At 30.7% G+C, this 23,110-nt stretch overlaps 3 protein-coding genes across 3 annotated transcripts in view; all 3 read left to right on the forward strand.

Moving 5' to 3' along the window:
• The first annotated feature begins 6,955 nt into the window (after positions 1–6,955).
• LOC109617924 (protein draper-like) lies at positions 6,956–10,061 on the forward strand. Its single transcript, XM_066079434.1, has 6 exons — positions 6,956–7,181; positions 8,073–8,122; positions 8,264–8,428; positions 8,772–8,943; positions 9,119–9,150; positions 9,378–10,061. The coding sequence occupies exons 1-6, from the start codon at positions 7,102–7,104 to the stop codon at positions 9,788–9,790; spliced, it is 912 nt and encodes a 303-aa protein (XP_065935506.1). The 5' UTR covers positions 6,956–7,101; the 3' UTR covers positions 9,791–10,061.
• An 882-nt stretch (positions 10,062–10,943) lies between these two features.
• LOC105322468 (protein draper) overlaps positions 10,944–23,110 on the forward strand; it is a 41,508-nt gene continuing 29,341 nt past the window's right edge. The window contains exons 1-2 of the mRNA XM_066079433.1: positions 10,944–11,177; positions 11,667–11,716. Coding sequence (XP_065935505.1) covers positions 11,098–11,177; positions 11,667–11,716 — 130 coding nt within the window. The 5' untranslated portion in view covers positions 10,944–11,097. The remainder of the gene's footprint in view (positions 11,178–11,666; positions 11,717–23,110) is intronic.
• LOC136269647 (uncharacterized) lies at positions 14,154–18,361 on the forward strand. Its single transcript, XM_066079436.1, has 3 exons — positions 14,154–14,276; positions 14,449–14,480; positions 17,643–18,361. Exons 1-3 carry the CDS (start codon positions 14,230–14,232, stop codon positions 18,086–18,088), a joined length of 525 nt encoding a protein of 174 aa, XP_065935508.1. The 5' UTR covers positions 14,154–14,229; the 3' UTR covers positions 18,089–18,361.

Raw genomic sequence — 23,110 nt, forward strand, 5'->3', positions numbered from 1 at the left:
ACGAACTCTGGTTGTTCCAACAATACTAGGACTACAGATATATAATAAAAAATAAGTATTTTAGAAAAAAATTATTCATTTGAAAAAATTAATCAGTATAAATTTTTTTAAAGTACAATAGCAAATACAATAGATGAGACAAACACGCCTTCTGTCAATTGGTGTTCTTTCCAATGTAGTTTGTTTCCTATTTCAATGCATGTAGAAGTGATTAAAACAAATATTATGAGTTGTGGTTGTACAAATATTGTATCCAACGTAAATATTGATTTTTTACTTTTCACAAAACAACAAAATTTACAGTACTTTATACTTACCATTTATCTTTATAAATTGAAGATGTACTTTCAGCAGCCTAATCGCAATTTCTTGTTCCAACATAACATTTAAGTATTAAAATTCTTATCTTTATTGTCAAACACTCCAGCATATTCATTTATGACTGCAATACCATTGTATGATTGAGTATTTAAAGATTTCTTTTATGCAGACGCAGATCAGGATCAACATCGCTTCATCAATATCGCTTGGACAAGCTGTAGACTATGTAAAACTTTTTCGTTCATTAGTGAAGTTATTGCATATGTAAGTATTATAACAAGATAAATGATAGCAAACAAATCGTTTTAATTTAAAGTTCAATAAAATAATATCAACGTATACATTTAAGTCAACCCAAATTTGAAATCAACTGGAAGAGTACTTTAACATGGAACCAATGACAAAAACATCGAAGTTCATGCCTATTTTACTATTAGTGAAAGATCGGTCATATTGTATGCAGCGTCCATTATGACGAGGCGGAGAAGGGAAAAAGTAGTCCGTCCGTATCACTACACAATGAATAAGAAGAGGACCACAAGATCGAAAGGAAAACAAGCCCTTCCTTATTCCTCCACAGAAAAAAGAAGAAAATAGAAGTATTAAAAGTCATACTAGTAAGATATCGGTATTACACTGCTGTCAGTCACCTGCTGTGACACCAGTCGAGTGATGATGAAATATTCAAGTAATCACAAAGTGTACAGAAAAATTTTAATAACCAGTTTTAGGTTCAAATTCAGTACACTTTTGATAATTGAAAGGATTCAATTTTTATGAAAACACTAGCCAATGGAATCTTTGAAATGTTACATGCAGAACAAACTTTTTCATCATTTTTATATAAAAGTCTATATTTACATTCTAATATGTTTTTCCATAAATTCCGTGATGTTTAAATGCCTTTAAATGCAACACCTATTAACTGCGTATGAATTTACAGGTAATTTACATAAGTAGTTCTCAAACAGTGATTTCTATGTTATCGGTGGAAAAATATATTTTATAAATATTGTCAAAACATCATGTTTTACAGTTATTCAACAAAAAGGTTGACATTCTTATTAAAAACAAAATTTTAAGAGTTATTTTTCAAGGCTTATATTTTCATGCTCGTCGTTATTCAACGCGCGTTATTCAATTTGTCAGCTCACCTGACGGCAGTTATTGACACGACGACGTCAAAAATAAATCATTCAATGCTATATTATTCATAATTGATAATGTTCGAAATAGACCATTACTGCATATAGCATTATTCCACGCATATTCATGATATAATTAACCTCTATCTGCTCGAAATTGAACCACCTGAGCCCTTCATCTTTGTACAGTAAAACATCACATAACAAATAGGTATGTTGCACTCTGCCACTTTTGTGACTTTATTATTTAACCAAATTTGGTTTGAAATAATCAGGAAAATGACAATAGATGATTATATAACAATAATTAATAAGTTTATAAAATTAATCATAAAATTATGAATATTTGATTCTTTATGCCATAATATTTTACAACTAAATAATCCATAACTCCCATAACTGATGTAATCAATCACATTGTATAAAATAGTTTAGTGAAATCGCAAATCTTTAAAACGAACATTTAATCGACTCTTCGTCGACAAATGGCAATGCTACCGTCCATGCTATTTTACTTGTATTTGTGCGTTGTAATGTGATGTCAAAGAATTAATTATAAATATACATCGATCTGATTAAAAAATAATCCATTGTAAAATCATTGAAATGTCACAACTTTAAGACGACCTTGTCTGAGTTGCAATGTTTTGGTCTTTTTAAAGTTAAAACATAAATAAATTAAAATATGAAAATAAAAACAACAAACACTCGCGTTTAAATAGCAGCAGAAATTGTTCATGTATGTAAATCAAACAGTACGGTTATTCAAAATTAATCGTATCGATGATTTGTCTCGACTTCGTTAGTTTGTCAACTCAATTTAAGTTGTTCAATATACTTAAGAGCTTGGCTCAATTATCCATAATATACATGTAAGATTTTTTAAACAAACGATGTCTGCCTACTTGTATACTTTAAAAGGATTTTAAAGGATATATTGGGTATCTTTTTTATGAAAAGAAAAAGTTAAGAAAGACCCAAAACATACATTTGTGCATGCAATGGAGTCAAATATGATACAGAGAAAAAATATATAGAAGATAAATATAGAAGATACACATGATTCGGTGTTGATGGAAAACTGCTCTTACACCGACAAATCATCCACAATTAAATTTTCAACAATATTATATACCATGGTGCCTTGTTTAACACCACTTTTCTAAAACTCTGTAACATGTGAAATCTCCAGGAGAAATATAATTTTGTTTAATTTAAATGTAACATTCTTGAAAGCGGAAATTCCTGTTTATTTCAAATGACATATGCTAAATGATCTGTTCAGAATATTCTGATGGAACTGAAATTGTTAAACAAGCCTAAAGTAGACTTATATAAAAGGTCAATTTAAAATTTACAGCAAACAGCAGAAATGTTAAATTGTAAAAGTGTATTAGTGAGTGTTGTTATATGCACGTGGAATATCCATGAAGGATGTCATGTAAATGATTGGTAGGTGTTTTTCATGTAGATACGTAACTTAGTGTATAAGACAAACTCATAATAAATAAGTCACTATTATAATCATCTTTTGATGTGTTTCATTGACCTGCGTTGATGTTTTTTTCTCTCCAGAATAGGCACCTGTTCATATTCTAACATTGCATATAAAATTAATTTTGCTCTAATCATCTAAGATAAGTTTGAAAGATTAAAAGTTATAGTAAGCTTAAAACTAATATACAATATATGTCTGCTCTGTTTCACTCGTTGTGATCTCAAACAGGCCAAATTCCTGTCAAGCTAACTTTATTATAGGATCTCAGGGCTGTGAACGTAAGTTTAAATTATTTGACTATTTAAAAATTTAACCCAATCGAATGCAGTTTAGAGACATTTATTTAGATACCAAGAAAATAATTTCAGCATGCACAACTGGTAGTTATGGCTGTAACTGTTCTGTGCGGTGCTTAGATAATACCTATGGTCAGGCATGTTACCATGTTTGTAACTGTTCTGCAGATGGATATTGCGATCCCGTAGAAGGTTGCACATTCAACAAAAGTACAATTAACCAAACAAAAGGTAATACTGTGTTCTAAAGATTTCACTTCCTCTGTTTAAACTTTTTCTAAAGGCGACTGATATAAAATATTGGATTTAAATTGATCTGCAATGTTTGTAAACGGTATCAATGCCAGCAAAACTATAGATAACAAGATATTTTTACCGAATAAATTTTAAAACTCGGTTGAATAGATTTTCAGTAAAGCACAAACTTGTATAATTAAATGCATTTGCTAGTATTTAAAAATGTTTATATATGACAATGGACTGGTATAATACCAGCCGATTTTTCCTTCCAAATACAAATCAAGCAAATGCGTATGTTGTATTAAAAATATCATATTATTACCAAAAGAAGATATCATTTTATTTTATTTTAAAAATAAAACATGTTTTGGATCTACAAAACAGGAAGATGTACATGTAAGTTTAGTGTTACATCATGATTTTTATGCAAGCTCAGATACATTTGAACCGCACTATGTAAAGCAAAAAAATATTTTTATAAATATATCATATTTTTTATGTACATGTATTTCCAAATATTACATTTATAATCATTTATATCTGACAGCTCTAGAAAAAAATTCAATCATTTACAAAATAATTAGTATCATAATTAATTGTCATCTTATAATTAGACTCAAAACTAATCATTATTGTATGGGCGATGTTGTCTTAATGAAATCATTATGATGTAATGTTTTATTACAGAGTTGCCTTACACTACGCAATACCCGCTGAACGTTAGGAGGAATAATTTAACTATTCCATATGCAAAGGGTGATGCATATGAATTGCTGAGAGTTGTTGGAATTACCATAGCCACACTACTGGTGCTAGGTGTTATATTCAACATGTTTTCCTTTTGTGTCTAATACAGGTAATAACTAAATTATCACGAGTAACTTATACATATGTTTACAACAAAATAAAACTATAAACAGAAAGACTGATGCACGAAGATGTAATATCACAACCACTGTACGTTTTCATTGATATCTCCAGCATAGTACAATAATAATGATTAAATAAACTGATTTTTTCTGTAGACGGAAATCAGACGAAGTTTCCCTTGAAACAGGTAAAAAAAAATGAATTTAAATTAGATTGCTAATAATCAAATGAAATAATAAAATGTTTTAAACATATAATTTAATAGGTTTATTTTGTGTTATATATATTTTTTTAAATGTGATATGTGTTTTAAATTCTAGATGCAAAATCTACAGAAAATGTACGTGCATCTGGGACTGATGAAGAAAACAAAGATGTTTGTTCGTATCTAACAATAAGTGACAGGTTTGCAAGATCTTATGCAGACGTAAACTATGACAACATCGAAGAGAGGGATGAGAGTCCTACTACACCAATGTGCAGCATAAAAGGAAAAACTAACAACGAATGTGACGCCATCAATGTGTCAGAGGCTGATTTGAATCCTTGTGTGAAGACTGATCTGAAGGTGAAATCAGGCTGTCAACCAACGCTACAAAAATCTAAACACTTAATCATACAATTTTGATTAAATTTAAATGGTTCATATATTTGTTTTATTTATAAGGCAAGCAAAAAAAAATTTTTAATGAGTTAGCATAAAGCTATATACTTTTTTTCTTAAGCCTAATAATTCAGTGTAATTTAGTCACAATGTAATCATGAATATTCTCAATCTTTGTTTGTCAAAACTTTTTGGTCATAGATGTAATGCATAGACTACCATTATTACGTGATTGAAAAAATATCATGGCAGACTTTTTAACCAGAGAATATTAAAATATCTATTGATATCGTTATTTCACACACATGTAAGGTAATTACATTCCAAATATTTTTGCATGCAAAGTGTGAGGAATTCGAAGCTACTTCAATTTAAGCACCATAACGCAGACAGGGCACTCAAAGATTAAAATGACGATTTTTATCATGAGGTCACAAACGTTGAATATTCAACTCAATATGTTTGCACACTTCGCTGCAAATATGAGTCTATATTTTGAAAATAGATGATGATTAAATGATGATTCAATGCTTAAATGAGTTGTGATGATCTTGTTAATCCAAATTTCAAATAATTGTTAAAATATATTGAAGTTGTTGGGTGTTTCTTAACTTTGAACGCCAACAATGTCATGGGATTGTATTATTTAAACAATAAAATGCGTTCTTTGGTGATTCCTGCAGGATATAAAGGTGGTGACATTGCAGAAGAAACATAATACCCCGCGTTATATAGCGGATTATATAATGTTTTTGTATTGATCGCTACCTTTATAATCCACATGAATCATCAAAGAAAGCATTTTATTGTTTATATTTACATCTTTCTTTTAACAAATTAAAAAACTGATTGTAAAAAGTAAGTAATTGTACATACTTTTTGTAACTACCTTAGCTAAAAGAAAAAGCCTAGCTAATCGTATCCCATGGGAACTCGAGTCTGACATTATCAGGATTATTTTGTGCAGTTCGGGATTTTTTTTAGTTGCTGTAGGTTTCGACCAATCAATAAACGGGGCCTTTAGATTTCAGAACTGTCAGTTTCTACAGAGCTATGAATTACAATAAGTTTCCGTAAGAAATAGAAGGAATCATATCGATAGATGTAAATGTATGTAAATACAGTTTGTTCTCTTGTTTATCGTTTTCGCATTATTTAATTATTATTAGGGTATATAATTATATTCCTGTTTGTTTTTACATTTATGTTTATCCTGTTCAGGTAATGGAATAACAAGGCTATTTCTGTTGTTTATTTAAAAACAAGACAAAAGCTGTCAATGTGTCAGCAAACCGGGTTGTCTTTTGTGTGAACAGTATCTATAATCATTTATCAACCCTAAATTAATATACACTAGCTGATAATTTTTTCATCAAATGCCAAAAATCAAAATCCAAGTAATATGCACCTATCTGATATATGTACAATTGATTTGCAAAAGAACAATTCATATCTTGAAAACTGTAGGAGGAGGTATCCGTACAATAGGAGGAACCATGTATGCAATATTCTGCAAGAAAATGACAAAGTTCAACAGCTGGTATTTTTTCATAAAATCAAAATCCAAGTAATATGCATCTTGAAACTGTAGGAGTTATCCGTATAATAGGGGGACCCTTTTGTCAACCGCCCGTCCACCATTTTTAGCTCTTCAATGACTGCATTTTCCTTTGGAAAACCCGGTTAAAAATCTAACTTTTACTTCAAAATTAACAATATTGTTTTAATTAAATTCATTTTAGACTAATTAGAGTAACTGCCTACATATGCCCTAATCCTACATTTTTATGATGAGCACTTTAATATGTTTTGAATGTCTGAATTAATCTTTTCCTTTTTATTGTTAAATTAGGAATAGAACCAAACACCGATCATATCTCTGAGTGTTTTATAAGTACCAAATGTAGTAAATTGAAAATACTGTTATTATCACGTGACTTTTGTTTTTAAATCATGATGGAAAAAGGAAGTTCCGGTCGAAGTCAATTTTGTTCGCGGATCGAGTTTCACCGATCAATTAAACATTTAACTTTTATTAACAAGTTTTCTCATGTTGAATGAACGTTGGACCTTAGAAAATCACAAGATTTACCTATAAGTTACAGAGGATCTTACCGTTTGTAAGATATGATGATCTACGGTTGTGTTTTGACTGTATTTCTAGTACCTGTGCTTAGCAATGATGGGGGATGCCATGTGAACGACTGGTCAGTACTCTTATAAGTACACAATGATAACGCATGTAACAGTTAAGGACGCTGGGTGGTCATTATTTATATCAATTTTATAAATTAAACATTAGATATACTTAAAATTTAAATATGTGATTTCATTAGCTTTAAACTATTATTTAGTATAAAAAATCAATAATTACAGTTTGTCTTCTAGCGTAAAATAATCATGACGATCGAGCTCTTTATTTCATATAAGCAATATTTGTATCAGATAAACAATTACTCAAGTTCATGCAAAAACATATGGGTAATTGAAGTGTTAAGCTTATTCAAACACCAAAATAAACTCAATATGTTATTATATCATTTTATTTGAATAACTATCATTGTCCTAAAATCAATCATTTATGGTAATCTATCAAATAAAAATGAAAGATCTTCCTTGGTTTTATTTCTTTTCTAACATTCCATCAATAATTATGTCAAAGGAATAGAAAACGTACGTCTTTTCCATCAAAACTTAATCTTATGAATCTTGGAGATTTCTGTTCCTATTCTAATATATACTGTTTAAAAATAAAAATGTATTTCTGTGGTTTGATTTACGTTTTAAATATTTTGGATTTAACTCATTCTGTTGTATGTTTTAGGCATTTTATTTACAATTTGAACGAATTAATATGTTCTTTTTGTAATAAACTGCTGAAATGAAGAGCTTTCCTGGAAAAACACTTCCATCTTACTTTAAGGAAGAAATTGATTACAACGAAACCATTTACATCCGTTTATATACTCATAGACACACCCAGAGGGAGAAAGAGAGATACACAGAGAGAAAACAAACATTTCAAATTATATTCACGTTTTTGCAAGCTAATAATAATCCATATAATACATTGGTGTACCATTTCTATTGTTACTTAGGCCACATTCGTGCCAAGCCAACTTTATAATAGGACCTCAGAGATGTGAACGTAAGCAATGTTTACATAATCTTTTCCGTGCTATCAAATGAATAGTTTTAAAAAATTGGTAAATAAATATTTGACGCTGAAGCTTTTGAAGTAACTTCTACAACCTGTTCATTTATATCTAAACATTTATTTTCATTTTAGCATGCGAGTCAGGTCGTTACGGTTGTAATTGTTCTAAATCTTGTCCAGATAATACATATGGAAAGGGATATTACTATAGTTGTAACTGCTCTGATGAGGAATTCTGTGATCACGTGACGGGTTGTACAAAGAACAGGAACAGTAATGTTTCAACAGAGCCTACAGGTAAATGAACAAAGTAAAAGCATTGTTACTGTAGAAAATTGCAACTTTATTGTGAAAAACAATCGATTATTTATTCACCTACAGTTTATGCTTTGTAATTATTATTCGTCTTCATACATTAAGACCGCTAATTAATATAACATAATTCTATATTAAATATAAAGTAAATTTCACATATCTTATTCGTTAAACAACGTAGCTTCCAAATTCTGGATATGCAATAAATATACTAAGCTATCAAAATTAAGTACATATGAACAGACTATAGTCGGAAAGAAGGACTAAACATTAATACATAAAAAAGCAAGTAAGGAATTGTTCTGTTTCTTCTTTATTTTAACAGATGGACTCTCAGTTGAATCTTCTTCTGTTTCTCCATATAAAGAAGGTGTATACGAAACATCATCAAATCAACTGTTAGGTGGAAATCTTTTAATGAACCTAACAATGTCCCTGGTTGTTTCATCTGTTATTGTCATTGTCTTTTGTACAATGTTTGTTTGTATTTTAATCAGGTAGGTTGTGAATGCAAATCTTTATATGTCTTTCTTTGTAGAATAAAAAGTTTTTATTCTTCAAAATATTCATCCTTGACTTAGGAAATGAGCTGATACTGATAATACAACTTTTGCTTAGATTTCTTTCATGCAATCTAAATACACATCCATCATGATTTTGTGTTTGTTTCAGAGTAAGCAAATGCTACTACAAGCGTAAATATAGTAAGTTAAACGTAATTTCATTACATCTAGTAAAAAAACATAGAAGTAAAATTGTCAATCGGTGCTGTTTCATGGATAAGATTTGATTTTTATACCATCAAATGAATTTAACAAACTTATCAAAGAAATTTAACAAACTTAGAAGTATTCTGTCTTAGAGATATCTTACTAGTATCAATTTTTTCTTACTGCTACTTGTTTTAACGTACTTTTATCTTTTATTTTAGGTAAATTATTAAATCAGTTGCAATCCAACGAAATTAGAGCTGAAGACACGAACATATATTCTGACTACGATTACACTGATTATAGAGGAACTCCGAGTAGCAATCCTCTCCATACTGAAAGGAACATATATGAACAGTCTAACAGAGCGAGTTACGATATTCTCGTCCTAAGGAATCAGTCATCGATAGTAAATATATATGACACAGATTGCAATTCTGATATTATACCACCGTGTTCAAAGCCAGTTTACGAATCTTTGCCTATCAATCCAGCAAAAAAGGATTTGGATTTTGAGTTAGAGCCAGAGTGTCTGTTGAATCTCTTCAAAGAGGAAGAGAAGGACGCGTCACCTTGTCACTTATCAAATCTGGATAATGTGCAATCTGAGTTCATTAGTGAAACAAAACTTTAGATTTTGATGTTTTCATTTTAATATGATACATTATTAAAATCAATGTCAACAATCTCTCTCTCTCTCTCTCTCTCTCTCTCTCTCTCTCTCTCTCTCTCTCTCTCTCTCTCTCTCTCTCAATAGGCATTTAACTTATGTATGAAATCAATTTTGTATTGAAAGGCTAATAAAGTTTGTAAGTTAATTTTAAAAGTAAATTTTATTGGTTATTGAGCAGTGTTAGCCACTTCACTGCTTTGACAATTAATTAGAATATCCGTGTCATATTTATGGATGGTGTCAAGCTGTTTTGTATTGAGCTTTTAAAACATTAACAGTTAAATGGTTGAATGCAACAGCTAATATAATATTAGATCATTTAGTATAAATCCATGTGAGAAGTAAAAATCTAATGAATATTTTCCCCATGATATAATCACTCTACATCAGTGGGAACAATGCAGTCTAAATTAATAAAAAAAAAATAGTTTAAAAAGCAATCATTCCTCAATCAATTGGTAGAGTTTTTTTTTATTTTGCGAAAAAACATTTACTGGCCCACTTAACTGGAGACCAGGATGATAATAAACATTTACAAAATTATTCAAATTCGATTGTTTTATCTACCTTTGTGGGCATCAGTGTTGGTGGATTTAGTGAAAATAACTGCAAAACATTACGTAAATGGATATTGCACTTCAGTGAACATGAGCACTGACATATAAATCCACAAAAATTGGTGTTCAACAATAATTGAAGAAACCACATTTTTATCTCAACAGTATAATTCCATTCTCGTGTTAAAGGACAGTTCATTTAATACATATTACGTACGTTTGTCATTCTGTATAGCGAAAAGAATTTTTTTTCTAGTAAAGTCAAATTTGTCTCATGGGATAAAAACAAAGAGGATGCATGTGTGTTTTCTCTCATAATTGAAAGTTAATACTCATCCTGTACTACAGTTAAGCAGCTCTCATACAGCTCTCATACAAACTTTTTCAAATCAAACAGCACCAATCCTGTAAGATTATGGAGGGTATAGATGGATTCTGCTAGGTCCCGTTTATTTTGTAATTCTAAAAAATACAATATGTATGTGCATGATTTATTATTCATTGCAATTATTGTCTGCTATTTTCAACACCGTCAAATATGAAGAGGGAAATTCCGGAATAAATGACGCCGGCAATTCGCAGAAATTTTAATCATGATTAGCTGTTATTAAGCAGTCGATATGAAGTGAATATTACTGTTAGGAATTTAAAGAGTTTAAGTTTACCTCAAGATATGAGTTCACCTTGATTAACTTTTATTGTGACTAGAATATGAGTGTTCGCGTTAGCATACTGGCTGTTCTTTCTCTACATGTATGTGATATCAATGGAGGATGTCATGTAAACAATTGGTAAGTATATCTAATTGTACTCGTATTTACTGCATCTAAGACTCATGTGCCGATGAAAAAAATTAATACTATAACACATATAAATTTGTGCTTTATATAATAATTTCTAATGAATCCAAAAAAGTATCGCTTTGTATTTTCTATTCATATTGGAGTTTTATTGAAACAAATCATTTTTAGATTGTATAAAACTTTTATAGGAATGTTCGTTCAACGTTAAAAGTCCTTGTCAAAAATCTTGCTTGTGGTTTTAGAGTTTAAACTCAACGTAAAACAATATTTTAAATGGACTGTAATTGAATTAGTATGCAACAAGGAAAACATATTTTGAATCAAAATAGTTTATATAATATCATTAAATGAACTATTACAAACCCAGTAAATGTGAATTCATATAATATAAGGACTGAATTGATTTATTATTGTTTCTTTAAAACACACTGAAAGATAGCATCCGCATTAATTGAATCTTACATTATTGTTCTCTAGGCCACACTCATGTCAAGCCAACTTTAGAATAGGACCCCAAAGATGTGAACGTAAGATAGTTAACTTTACAAATCGATTTTTTTGGGTATACAATCATGTAGGTATCGATCTATAAATATATATTTATTTGACATTTCAGCCTGTGAGTCGGGTAGTTACGGCTGTAACTGCTCAGAACCGTGTCCCGATGGTAGATACGGTCAGGGATGTTACCATGTTTGTGATTGTTCTGATGAACAATTCTGTGATCCAGTAGTAGGTTGTACAAACAAAAATACAACTACAGATATAATGACAGGTAAATAAAGTAAATATAATTATTGCGAAATCCAGGCAATAAAAAATAAATAAAAATAATTGTTGTTTTTCGACTTTGTTAAGTAGTTGAATATCGTTCCAAATAAACTTCCAGTTCTAAACATGCCTATAACGCGTTAAATATGAAAATTTCAATTAGAACGTAAACTGCTTATTTTAATTTTAAAAGTTTTAAAACAACGAAGTTATCATGTGCACGTATTAATAAATCACTCGAGATCTATCATTGCTGCAATTCAGATAAAGAAGGCCTATTGTTAAATGTGAAGTTAATCTAAATATTTATACTCACTTTTATGAATTCTTACACTGTTCATCAAATTCATAATTGAGGTATTTGAGATTTTATGCCTTACCTTAAGGATATAACACAGCGTAACGTGACAAATGGGTCATCATTTTTTTTTCATCATTAGCTAAAAATCCCACATAAAGAACTTTTCTTTTTTAATCCAAAAAAATATTTTGAATAAAAAATCTTACATAATTCACTTATTAAGTTCGATCTCCCGGTATGATTATTCAAAGAAAATGAAAAGCTAATGAACATAATATAAAATTGCTTATTATCATGACAAAAACATAGAAAAAGAAGTAAAATTTTCTTCATCTTGGTCTAAAGCGATTGCTAAAATTTATCAATTGTGACAAATAATCTCAAATACAGTAGATTGCAGTTCATTTAATTTACCAGAGAAAAGATTTTAACCCACGTTGAATTTTACGAGGCAATTGTAGACTCTATCATGCTATAAGTTTTTCAGTTTGCCTGCTAGATGTCAAATATTAAAGAATAATATATTCTTATGTTTCAAAATTGTTAGCCTTCCATATCCACCTTTTTGTGTTGTCCATCATTTGACGACAAGGCATCGGGTCATTAAAAAGCTTTCTATCTTTTGCTTGCACATTTTATCTTTTCCAAGGTTGCATAATTTCATGTTTTAACTTCATATAAATATTGAAGTAATTATTTTTCAAAGTTTCATAGTTTCGGCATTTAATTAAAATCTGATTCTATCACATACCACAAAAGGTGCACTTTATCTGTTGCTTTGAAATCTAGTTATATCTACCTCTTTCCAAATTTGAATCAAACATGAGTCTTCTTAGAGTATTTATTCTATAATTATCGTGTTTTGACTGACACGGGTATTGTAAATAAACTTATCTATTTTATGTTATCATAATGCGAAACATTATTAAAAGAAATAAAAATGCTTAAATATTAAGCATTTGTTGATCAAAACTGTTACAAGTTCTTAAGAAGGGTTACTGAACATAGTTCAATCTTACAAATGATAAGCATGCTTACATTGGATTTCTTTAGTGTCAGTTTACAAACATTGCTAAATATGACATTTTTCTTTCTAAACAGGCAGAACGGTGCCATTCTTTGGTAAAACTATGACTTAATCGATTCAAATTTGTTATCCTTCTTGAGGTTTCAGCTAATAGTACAGTATCATTCGCATACAATAACAATGCTTATCATGTGTATTCCCCTTGATATATCATTCGGGTTGTCATTTGAAAGCAAGTTTTATAAGCAAGGTTTGAAAGCGGTAAACTACTTGTGCATAAGTCTAGCACTAATAAGATTGTGGTTTATGTGAATATGAAGCGTTACGTTTAAAAATGTTGAAAGTATTGATAAGATAATTAATCTATAATTAAGCGGATAACACCATCAATTCAGTCTGTCTTCAAGCGTTTGAAGGTTAGGCCTAAAAAGGTTGTGTGTTTAGGGTAACCCGGCATAACCTACAGAAATGCCCCGATCCTACCATTTTTAGATGTCTGTTTTTATCCGATTGTAATTTTTATATTATTTGTAATTTTTATATTATTTATATAAAAAAAATCGTTTTTAAATATGATACAAACAATCATTCTTAGGATTCATGCAGAAAAAATATGATAAAATAAACGAAAAAATCCCTAACCTACCTAACCGAATTTTTTCATCAGCGTTACCCTAAACACAAATTTTCTTATAGGCCTTATTTGTGTAGTCTATTCTCTATGGTACAACTATGATGATATGCTACATGAGAGTTGTATTTAGTAATGGCTTGAGTATAGACAACTTGTGTATAATATTAATATTTAAACATTTAACGTTTAACAAGCAAGCATAATATAACAAATAGAGAAGCTTTTAGATTTTAGACAACACAATGTACACACGAAGTCCGGGGTTACTCCCCTACAGAGCCTCACCACGTCTTTTATCGTGTCCATTATGACCGTCGTCGTCTTCAGCACGATATGTTCCTGTATTCTCATCAGGTAAACTTTATTCATTATAGCGTTTGTACAAAGTTACAGCTGTTGTAAATATCATGCTGTTCTTTATAAACGATTTATCATGGTTTTAGAATATATTCGTTATTTTTGTTAACCAAATGTGAATTTTTTTTTTATTAAATTGATTTAAATGTGTATTTTCCTAACATTCTAGAGTAAGCAAACGGGTTTACAAGCGTAAATATCGTAAGTATAAGTGATGATATTCAAACCACACCAGTAATATAGCTGCAGAATGTTGCATTCTCAAAGAGTAGAAATTTAATGTGCAAAAAATGTCTGCACTAAATTGAATACTTTTGTTCACTTTTTTATAAAGATTAAAAATTATATCTCTAATAACTGCGTACATCTTTTTAAAAAAGAAAAAAATAGAGTAAAACTGCTGTAAACCAACTTTTATTTGGAACGATTTTATTTTAACGATTTAAAAGTGTCAATTACTTATTCTGGGTGCCTCGTTTTGCAACCAAGACTATGCTCTGATATATATATAAAACAATCAATGTTAAATCTTTGGCTCCCGAAATTCTCGCGAAAGTTTCTCGCTAGCAAATAATAGTTGGTTTATAGTGGTTACTGTATTATATTTATGATTGTATTTTATTGTTATTTAATTGGTGCGCATTTATTCTTTTTGCAAAAAAACGACGGCATCCTAACATCCAGACATGTCTTAAACTTATTAGAACCCGACACTCTTAATGACGCATTTGGTCAATTGCTTATATGTCATAGCTAGTTAAGAGTGTTTTGGCGGTATTAATAGCACATGTCATTTCAGAATGCACATCTCATTTCACGTATCAATGCCAATCGAACGTTTTGAAGACAATCTCACTAAACATGAGAGGGAAACATCTCTTTAACAAATAATCTTGGGATTGTAATTAAGAAGGCAGACAAAAGCAACACTATTGTTGTAATGGACAGAGATCAATATATCTCAGAAGGTATGAGACAACTGATTCTGCCTATTATGTCCAGATTGAAAAACCTGATTTAGAAGCTCTACATCAGAGCATTCAATCTAAAGATTTGAGATGTATAAAAACAAAACTTTAGACAAGGAAACCTATCGGTTTTTAAACACAAATAAAAATGTATGTCAATTTGAAATGCATCTTCGCTAGCCAAGGGTTTTCGGTCCACTTTGCTCCCCGTAAACCCTTGGCGGATTTCATTACGAAAACTCGGTGATAAGCTCCGCTTTATGATTGGCTGCAGCTCCGAGTAGCTGATCCAATCGCAGTGCTTGTAAATATAAAATTTTAAAGAAAACACATGTGTGATCTTTGGTAAAACATTCGGTGCTTGTAATATGTTGAGACACAAGTTCTCGTGTACAGTGCTTCTCAAACGATGGTCTATCCAGATCGCTTTAAAAACCTATATATTTTACTGGGATTGAACATAGTTCTACAAACTTGTCAAGGCTCGCGTGATCAGCATGGGAAGTAAACATGGCGATGTCAAAGTTGCCTATCCCGTTAGTATATACGTTCCTGCTTATGGTTATTGCTTTTAAAAGTTCAATGAGGTTTGTTTTATTTAATTTCTTTGGTCCCCAATATTCACGACAGCGATACCTGGTTTTGTGGCATGAAAACTTTCATATATAAATCGGCGACTTTCTCACTCCCGGTCCTTTACAAAACACTATGAATAAAACATTCCGTGCTTTCCCTAGGTTATAACTTAATTCATATTTAATATCATCGTTATTTATTATCCGACATTCGGTAGTCAACATCTTTTTAAGTTGTATTAATGCCGTAGTGTGTGTATAATCCGTTGTTTAATTCGATTAAAATGTAAATGTGCAGGTGGCGCAACTCAAGTTGCTCGCTAGATAGCGCCACCACATCACCGAGTTTTCGTAATGAAATCCGCCAAGGTTTATGGGGAGCAAAGTGGACCGAAAACCCTTGGCTAGCGAAGATGTTTGAAATGTTGGAGTCTGTATTTGCTCCCTTAAAATACAAAAAATAAACAAACAAGCGTTTGCACTTTTAAAAGGCCAATGCAGTCTCTGAAAAATTCCACCTGGTCGGCCAATTATCTCTCAATAAGGCACCCCAACGGAAAATTTAGGTCACTAACTGTGATCATTTCCTTGTGCCCATTGTTCAGAAACAGAATTCTTACATCAATGACACGTCTGATTTATACTAAAAATCGTATCTCTGATTGTACCTGAAAATGTCAACTTGGTTACTTATGACGTGACCAGCATGTACACCAACATGGAATTTGATGAATTACTTCATTCTGTCGAGAAAGCATATTTATCAGACAATTCTAGTCTAGAATTACCTCGACCTTGCAGTTCTGATCTAATCTTTTTTTCTGAGATGCATGCTTGAAAATAATTTTTTCGAGTTTAACGGAAAACATTACAAACAAATTTATGCACGGCGATGGGGGCACGCCCGTCACCAGAAATTACAGATATACGTATGAAAGACATCACTAATGATGTAATATCTAAAATTTCAACATGCCGACAAACTTATTATCACAACAGATATAGAGATGACGGCTTTATTCTATTTAATGGAAGCCCACTTGAAATTATAGAATTTTTTGACATAGATAACATCTGAGATTTTCTTATGAATTATCTCACAGCAGTGTCAATTTCTTAGACACGACCATATACAAAGGAACAAGGTTCTCAGATAGCCAGCGATTAGACATTCGCTCATATATTAAACCTACTAACAGCGTCCAATACCTGTACAGACAAAGTGCTCATGGTACAGCATGAGAAATACTAGTGATCAAGCTGTATTACTTAATATTTTCAAAGTTTTCTAAACCCATCGCGAAAAAAGAGGTTTCAAACAATCAGAAATTGAACTTATTATGCAAGAAACTCTTTCTGCAAATAGAATGGATCTCCACAATAAAGAAAAGAAGAAAAACACTAAAAAGGCTGTACCAAACGTTTTGGTGTCCAAATTTAACCAATGTATTAAAGGGTTATGGAAACGACTTATGAAATACTGGGATAACATAAAACATGACGAAGAATGCAAAAAATTATTCATAAAACCTCCTATGGTTGCATACAGTAAACACAAAAATATTGGTGATCTAATCATACGATCCAAATTAAAACCAACTGAAGTTCAAAGAGATTAATTGATTTATGCATAAGGTGAATTCCTGACGAGGCGGGCCTTATTACAATTCTGAAATGACATGTACTATCAATACCGCCGAAACACTCTTAACTAGCTATGACATATAAGCATGTAAGGATGCAGTTTTTTTGCAATTAAACCAATTTGTTTTAGTATAAATATAAAAAAAAAATTTGTTAATATATGAATGACACCACAGATGCAAAATCAACTGATGGGGTACTTGAACTAGGAACTAATGAAGAGGACATCGATGTTCATTCGTATCTCACTATCAGTGATAGATCAGTCAGAATGTATGCAGCTGTCCATTACGACGAGGCAGAGGACAAAAAAAGTAGTCCTTCCTTATCACTACACAGTGAAAAAGAGGACTTAAGCATCGAAAGTAAAACAATTCCTTCCTTATCCTTTCACAGCAAAAAAGAAGAGGATGCAAGCATTAAAAGTGATACCAGTAAGATATCACAGGAATATTTGACTCCTGTTATGACAACAGCCGAGGAAACCAAATCGGATAGTCAACGATCTAGTGATTATGAAGATTTTCAAGAAGTCACAAAGTGTTCAGAAAATTTCGAATATCCAGCCAGCCTGAGTTTCAAATTAGGTACACTGGTCAAAATTGACAGTGTTCAACTTTGATAAAGGATAAGCCAAAGGAATCGCTAAATTAGAATATTAAGATATTAAGAGTTTTTCTCCCTCTATTCATATGAATACCTAGGTTATGCTCTTTTTGTTAAAGACGTTATATAGAATCCCTATTCATTTTTCTACCAGAAAAGACAACTTTAATCTTAATTTTAAATTTTATGTGCCTTAAATTGAGTGTAATGCATATATGTAATTAAAAATCATTATTATATTGAAAGTTTTACTCCTTTTGATTATTATGTGCAAAATACAAATTTTACGCCGCCGTAATCGGTGATTTGTATAGGTAGATATATACATATATATGTCAAAATGATACATTGAGTTTGTATTTATGCTATTGTGAATAAAAGTTGGACAATTACAAAAATATCATGTGCTCTGATCATTTTTTGCTGTATGCAATGTGCTCGACCATTTAAATAATACTATAAGCCTACTGCTACAGTAACTATTAAAATCCGCAGAATTAAGTTTTCAGAGCGAACAAGCTGAATCATCAAAATGACCATACTTTGATTTAAGTATTGAAATTTTTTTTATTCTAAATGTTAGTGACAATCTGTTGGACATTTTAGTAAAACACTTTTTTAGTAACATTTAAGCAATACATATATTAAATCTTGTTTGACTCGAATCGATCTCTTCCTCAGTTTAAAATGGCTGACACGTATGAACTTTCTTATGGACAGTGATAGATCAAAGAACATGCTTATCTTTGGCTTATAATTATATTTTTGTGACTTATGTCGGAAAAAAAAATCTTCGAAATAAGAGTTTATGATTATAATTGTTTCTGTAGAATCCAATCCAGTTCTTTGAATGAATAAGCTCGTTATTTGCAAAGGGTATTCTTTTTGGTGACGATTTTTTGAAAATGAGTGGATTCTTCGATTACAATTTCATCCACATATATCTATATTTTATATCGTTCTATCGTTATAATGACGTCATATAATATCTTTATTCTTATGATAGCTCTGCAACATAACGATGGAGGGTGCCTTGTTAATGCCTGGTAAGTTTACGCAGTATATTTAATGCATGCAGAAGTATGTAGTGCGGCTTGGGTCTACCACTGCATGCCAAAAATACGGGTTACTGTGTAAGCATACAGTAAAATTGATTTTAACTCAAACTTTAAGCAATTGTAAATGAGTGATCAATGCGGGCATTTATAAGTATTAAAAATAATATATACGCACTTCTTTGCATATCGGGGTTGAGGAATTATTTTTTAATTTTGATTATAACAATACATGCGAACAAGATACAATTTTTTTTAGAAGAGACTAAATATTTATAATACAGATCACTTTTTTTATCATAATGTTCAAAAACTTCTTCTAGGCCGCACTCATGTCAAACCAATTTAAGAATAGGTCCCCACAGATATGAACGTGAGTTAGTTTGTGAATCGAATATATAAAAATCATGTAGGTAATAAAATATCTCTCTCTCTCATCTATCTATCTATCTATCTATCTATCTATCTATCTATCTATCTATCTATCTATCTATCTCACATTAGACCCTGTGAGTCAGAGTGTTACAGCTGTAATTGTTCAGAACCGTGCCCCATTGGTACATACAGTCAGGGGTGCTACACACGTACCATGGTTGTGATTGTTATAGCGACGAACTCTGGTTGTTCCAACAATACTAGGACTACAGATATAATAAAAGGTAAGTATTTTAGAAAAAAATTATCCATCTATAAAAATTAATCAGTATAATTTTTTAAAAGTACAATAGCAAATACAATAGATGAGACAAACACGCCTTCTGTCAATTGGTGTTCTTTCCAATGTAGTTTGTTTCCTATTTCAATGCATGTACAAGTGATTAAAAAAAATATTATGAGTTGTGGTTGTACAAATATTGTATCCAACGTAAATATTGATTTTTTACTTTTCACAAAACAACAAAATTTACAGTACTTTATACTTACCAATTATCTTTATAAATTAAAGATGTACTTTCAGCAGCTTAATCGCAATTTCTTTTTCCAACATAACATTTAAGTATTTATCTTGATTGTCAAACACTCCAGCATATTCATTTATGACTGCAATACCATTGTATGATTGAGTATTTAAAGACGCCTTTTTATGCAGACGCAGATCAGGATGAATATCTCTTGGCCAAGCAATAGACTATGTAGAACTTTTTCGTTCATTAGTGAAATTATTACATATGTAAGTTTTATAACAAGATAAATAATAGCAAACATATCGTTTTATTTCAATGTCCAATAAAATAATCTCAACGAATATGTTTATATGATTAACATGTTAAACTATTGAAGTCAATCCAAATTTGAAATCAACTGGAAGAGTACTTGAACTTGGAACCAATGACGAAAACATCGAAGTTCATTCCTATCTTAATATCAGTGAAAGATCGGTTAAATTGTATGCAGCGTCCATTATGACGAGTCGGAGGAGGAAAAAAGTAGTCCCTCTTTACTAGTTTCACTACACAATGAATAAGAAGAGGATCACAAGGTCGTAAGGAAAACAAGTCCTCCCTTATTCCTCCACAGAAAAAAGAAGAAAATAGAAGTAATGAAAGTGATACCAGTAAGATATCGGTATCACACTGCTGTCAGTCACCTGCTGTGACACCAGTGGAGTGATGATGAAAAATTCAAGTAATCACAAAGTGTACAGAAAAATTTTAATAACCAGTTTTATGTTCAAATTCAGTACACTTTTGATAATTGAAAGGATTCAATTTTTATGAAAAAATTACCCAATGGAATCTTTGAAATGTTACATGCAGAAAAAATTAAACTTTTTCATCACGTTTATATAAAAATCTATATGTTTATATAAAATAGCTTAGTGAAATTGCACATCTTTGAAAAAGAAAATTTGATTGGACTTTTCGTCGACAAATGGCAACGCTACCATCCATGATATTCTACTTGACATGTACTTGTGCGTTGTAATGTTATGTCAAAGAATTAATTATGAATGTACATCGATCTTATTAAAAAAGCATTGTAAAATCATTGAAATGTCACCACTTCAAGACGACCTTGTCTGAATTGCAATGTTTTGGTCTTTTTAAAGTTAAAACATAAATATATAAAAATATGAAAATAAAAAAAACAAACACTTGCGTTTAAATAGCAGCAGAAATTGTTCATGTATATACATCAAACAGTATGGCTATTCAAAATTAATCGTATCGATGATTTGTATCGACTTCGTTAGTTTGTCAATTCGATTTAAGTTGTTTAGTATACAAAAGGGCTTGGCTCAATAATATACATACAAGATTGTTTAAACAAACGATGTCTGCCTACTTGTATATTTTAAAAGGATTTTAAAGGATATGTTGGGTATCTTTTTTATGAAAAAAGTTAAGAAAGACCCAAAACATACATTTGTGCATGCAATGGAGTATGATACAGAGAAAAAATATAGGATAAATATGGAAGATACAAATGATTCGGTTTTGATGGAAAACTGCTCTTACACGGACAAATCATCCACAATTAAATTTTCAACAATATTACATGTATATACCATGGTGCTTTGTTTAACACTTTGTAACTCTGTAACATGTGAAATCTCCAGAAAAAAAATGTAACATTCTTGAAAGCGGAAATTCCTGTTTATTTCAAATGACATATGCTAAATGATCTGTTCAAAATGCTCTGATGGAACTGAAATTGTTAAACAGGCCTAAAGTAGACTTGTAAAAAAGTCATTTAATATTTATAGCAAACAGCAGAAATGATTAATTGAAAAAGTGTATTAGTGATTATCGTTATATGCACGTGGAGTATCCTTGAAGGATGTCATGTAAATGATTGGTAGGTGTTTTTCATGTAGATGCGTAACTTAGGTGTATAAGACAAACTCATAATAAATAAGTCACTATTATAATCATCTTTTGATGTGTTTCATTTAAACACAAACTATCGAGGAAAAATGACGTGCGTTAGGGGTTTTTTTCTCTCTCCAGAATAGGCACCTGTTCATATTCTAACATTGCGTATAAAATTAATTTTGCTCTAATCATCTACGATAAGTTTGAAAGATTAAAAGTTATAGGAAGCTTAAAACAAACATGCAATACATGTCTGCTCTGTTTCACTCTTCGTGATCTCAAACAGGCCAAATTCCTGTCAAGCCAACTTTATGATAGGATCTCAGGGCTGCGAACGTAAGTTTTAATTATTTAACTATTTGACTATTTAAAAATTTAACCCAATCGAATGCAGAGGCATTTATTTAGATACCAATAAAATAATTTCAGCTTGCGCACCTGGTAGTTATGGCTCTAACTGTTCTGTACGGTGCTTAGATAATACCTATGGTCAGGGATGTTACCATGTTTGTAACTGTTCTGCAGATGAATATTGCGATCCCGTAGAAGGTTGCACAATCAACGGTAGTACAATTAACCAAACAAAAGGTAATACTGTGTTCTAAAAATTTCACTTCCCCTGTCTAAACTTTTTCTAAAGGCGACTGATATAAAAGGTTGGACTTAAATTGATCTGCAATGTTTGTAAACTGTATCAATGCCAGCAAAACTATAGATAGCAAGATATATTTTCCGAATAAATTTTAAAACTCGGTTGAATAGATTTTCAGTAAAGCACAAACTTATATAATTAACTGCATTTGCTAGTATTTAAAAATGTTTATATATGACAATGGACTGGTATAATACAAGCCGATTTTTCCTTCAAAATACAAATCAAGCAATTGCGTATGTTGTATTAAAAATATCATATTATTACCAAAAGAAGATATCATTTTATTTTATTTTAAAAATAAAACATGTTTTGGATCTACAAAACAGGAAGATGTACATGTAAGTTTAGTGTTACATCATGATTTTTATGCAAGCTCAGATACATTTGAACCGCACTATGTAAAGCAAAGAAATATTTTTATAAATATATCATATTTTTTATGTACATGTATTTCCAAATATTACATTTATAATCATTTATATCTGACAGCTCTAGAAAAAAATTCAATCATT

Source organism: Magallana gigas, chromosome 3 (genome assembly GCF_963853765.1).
Source record: "Magallana gigas chromosome 3, xbMagGiga1.1, whole genome shotgun sequence".
NCBI lineage: Eukaryota > Metazoa > Mollusca > Bivalvia > Ostreida > Ostreidae > Magallana > Magallana gigas.

Coding starts and splice junctions, on each gene's coding strand:
- LOC109617924 (XM_066079434.1), top strand. CDS start 7,102: ATGATGATCTACGGTTGTGTTTTGACTGTATTTCTAGTACCTGTGCTT. Junction 8,429..8,771: donor TGTTTCAACAGAGCCTACAG/GTAAATGAACAA, acceptor TTATTTTAACAG/ATGGACTCTCAGTTGAATCT. Junction 8,944..9,118: donor TTTGTTTGTATTTTAATCAG/GTAGGTTGTGAA, acceptor TGTTTGTTTCAG/AGTAAGCAAATGCTACTACA.
- LOC136269647 (XM_066079436.1), top strand. CDS start 14,230: ATGACCGTCGTCGTCTTCAGCACGATATGTTCCTGTATTCTCATCAG. Junction 14,277..14,448: donor TGTTCCTGTATTCTCATCAG/GTAAACTTTATT, acceptor CTAACATTCTAG/AGTAAGCAAACGGGTTTACA. Junction 14,481..17,642: donor GGTTTACAAGCGTAAATATC/GTAAGTATAAGT, acceptor ATGACACCACAG/ATGCAAAATCAACTGATGGG.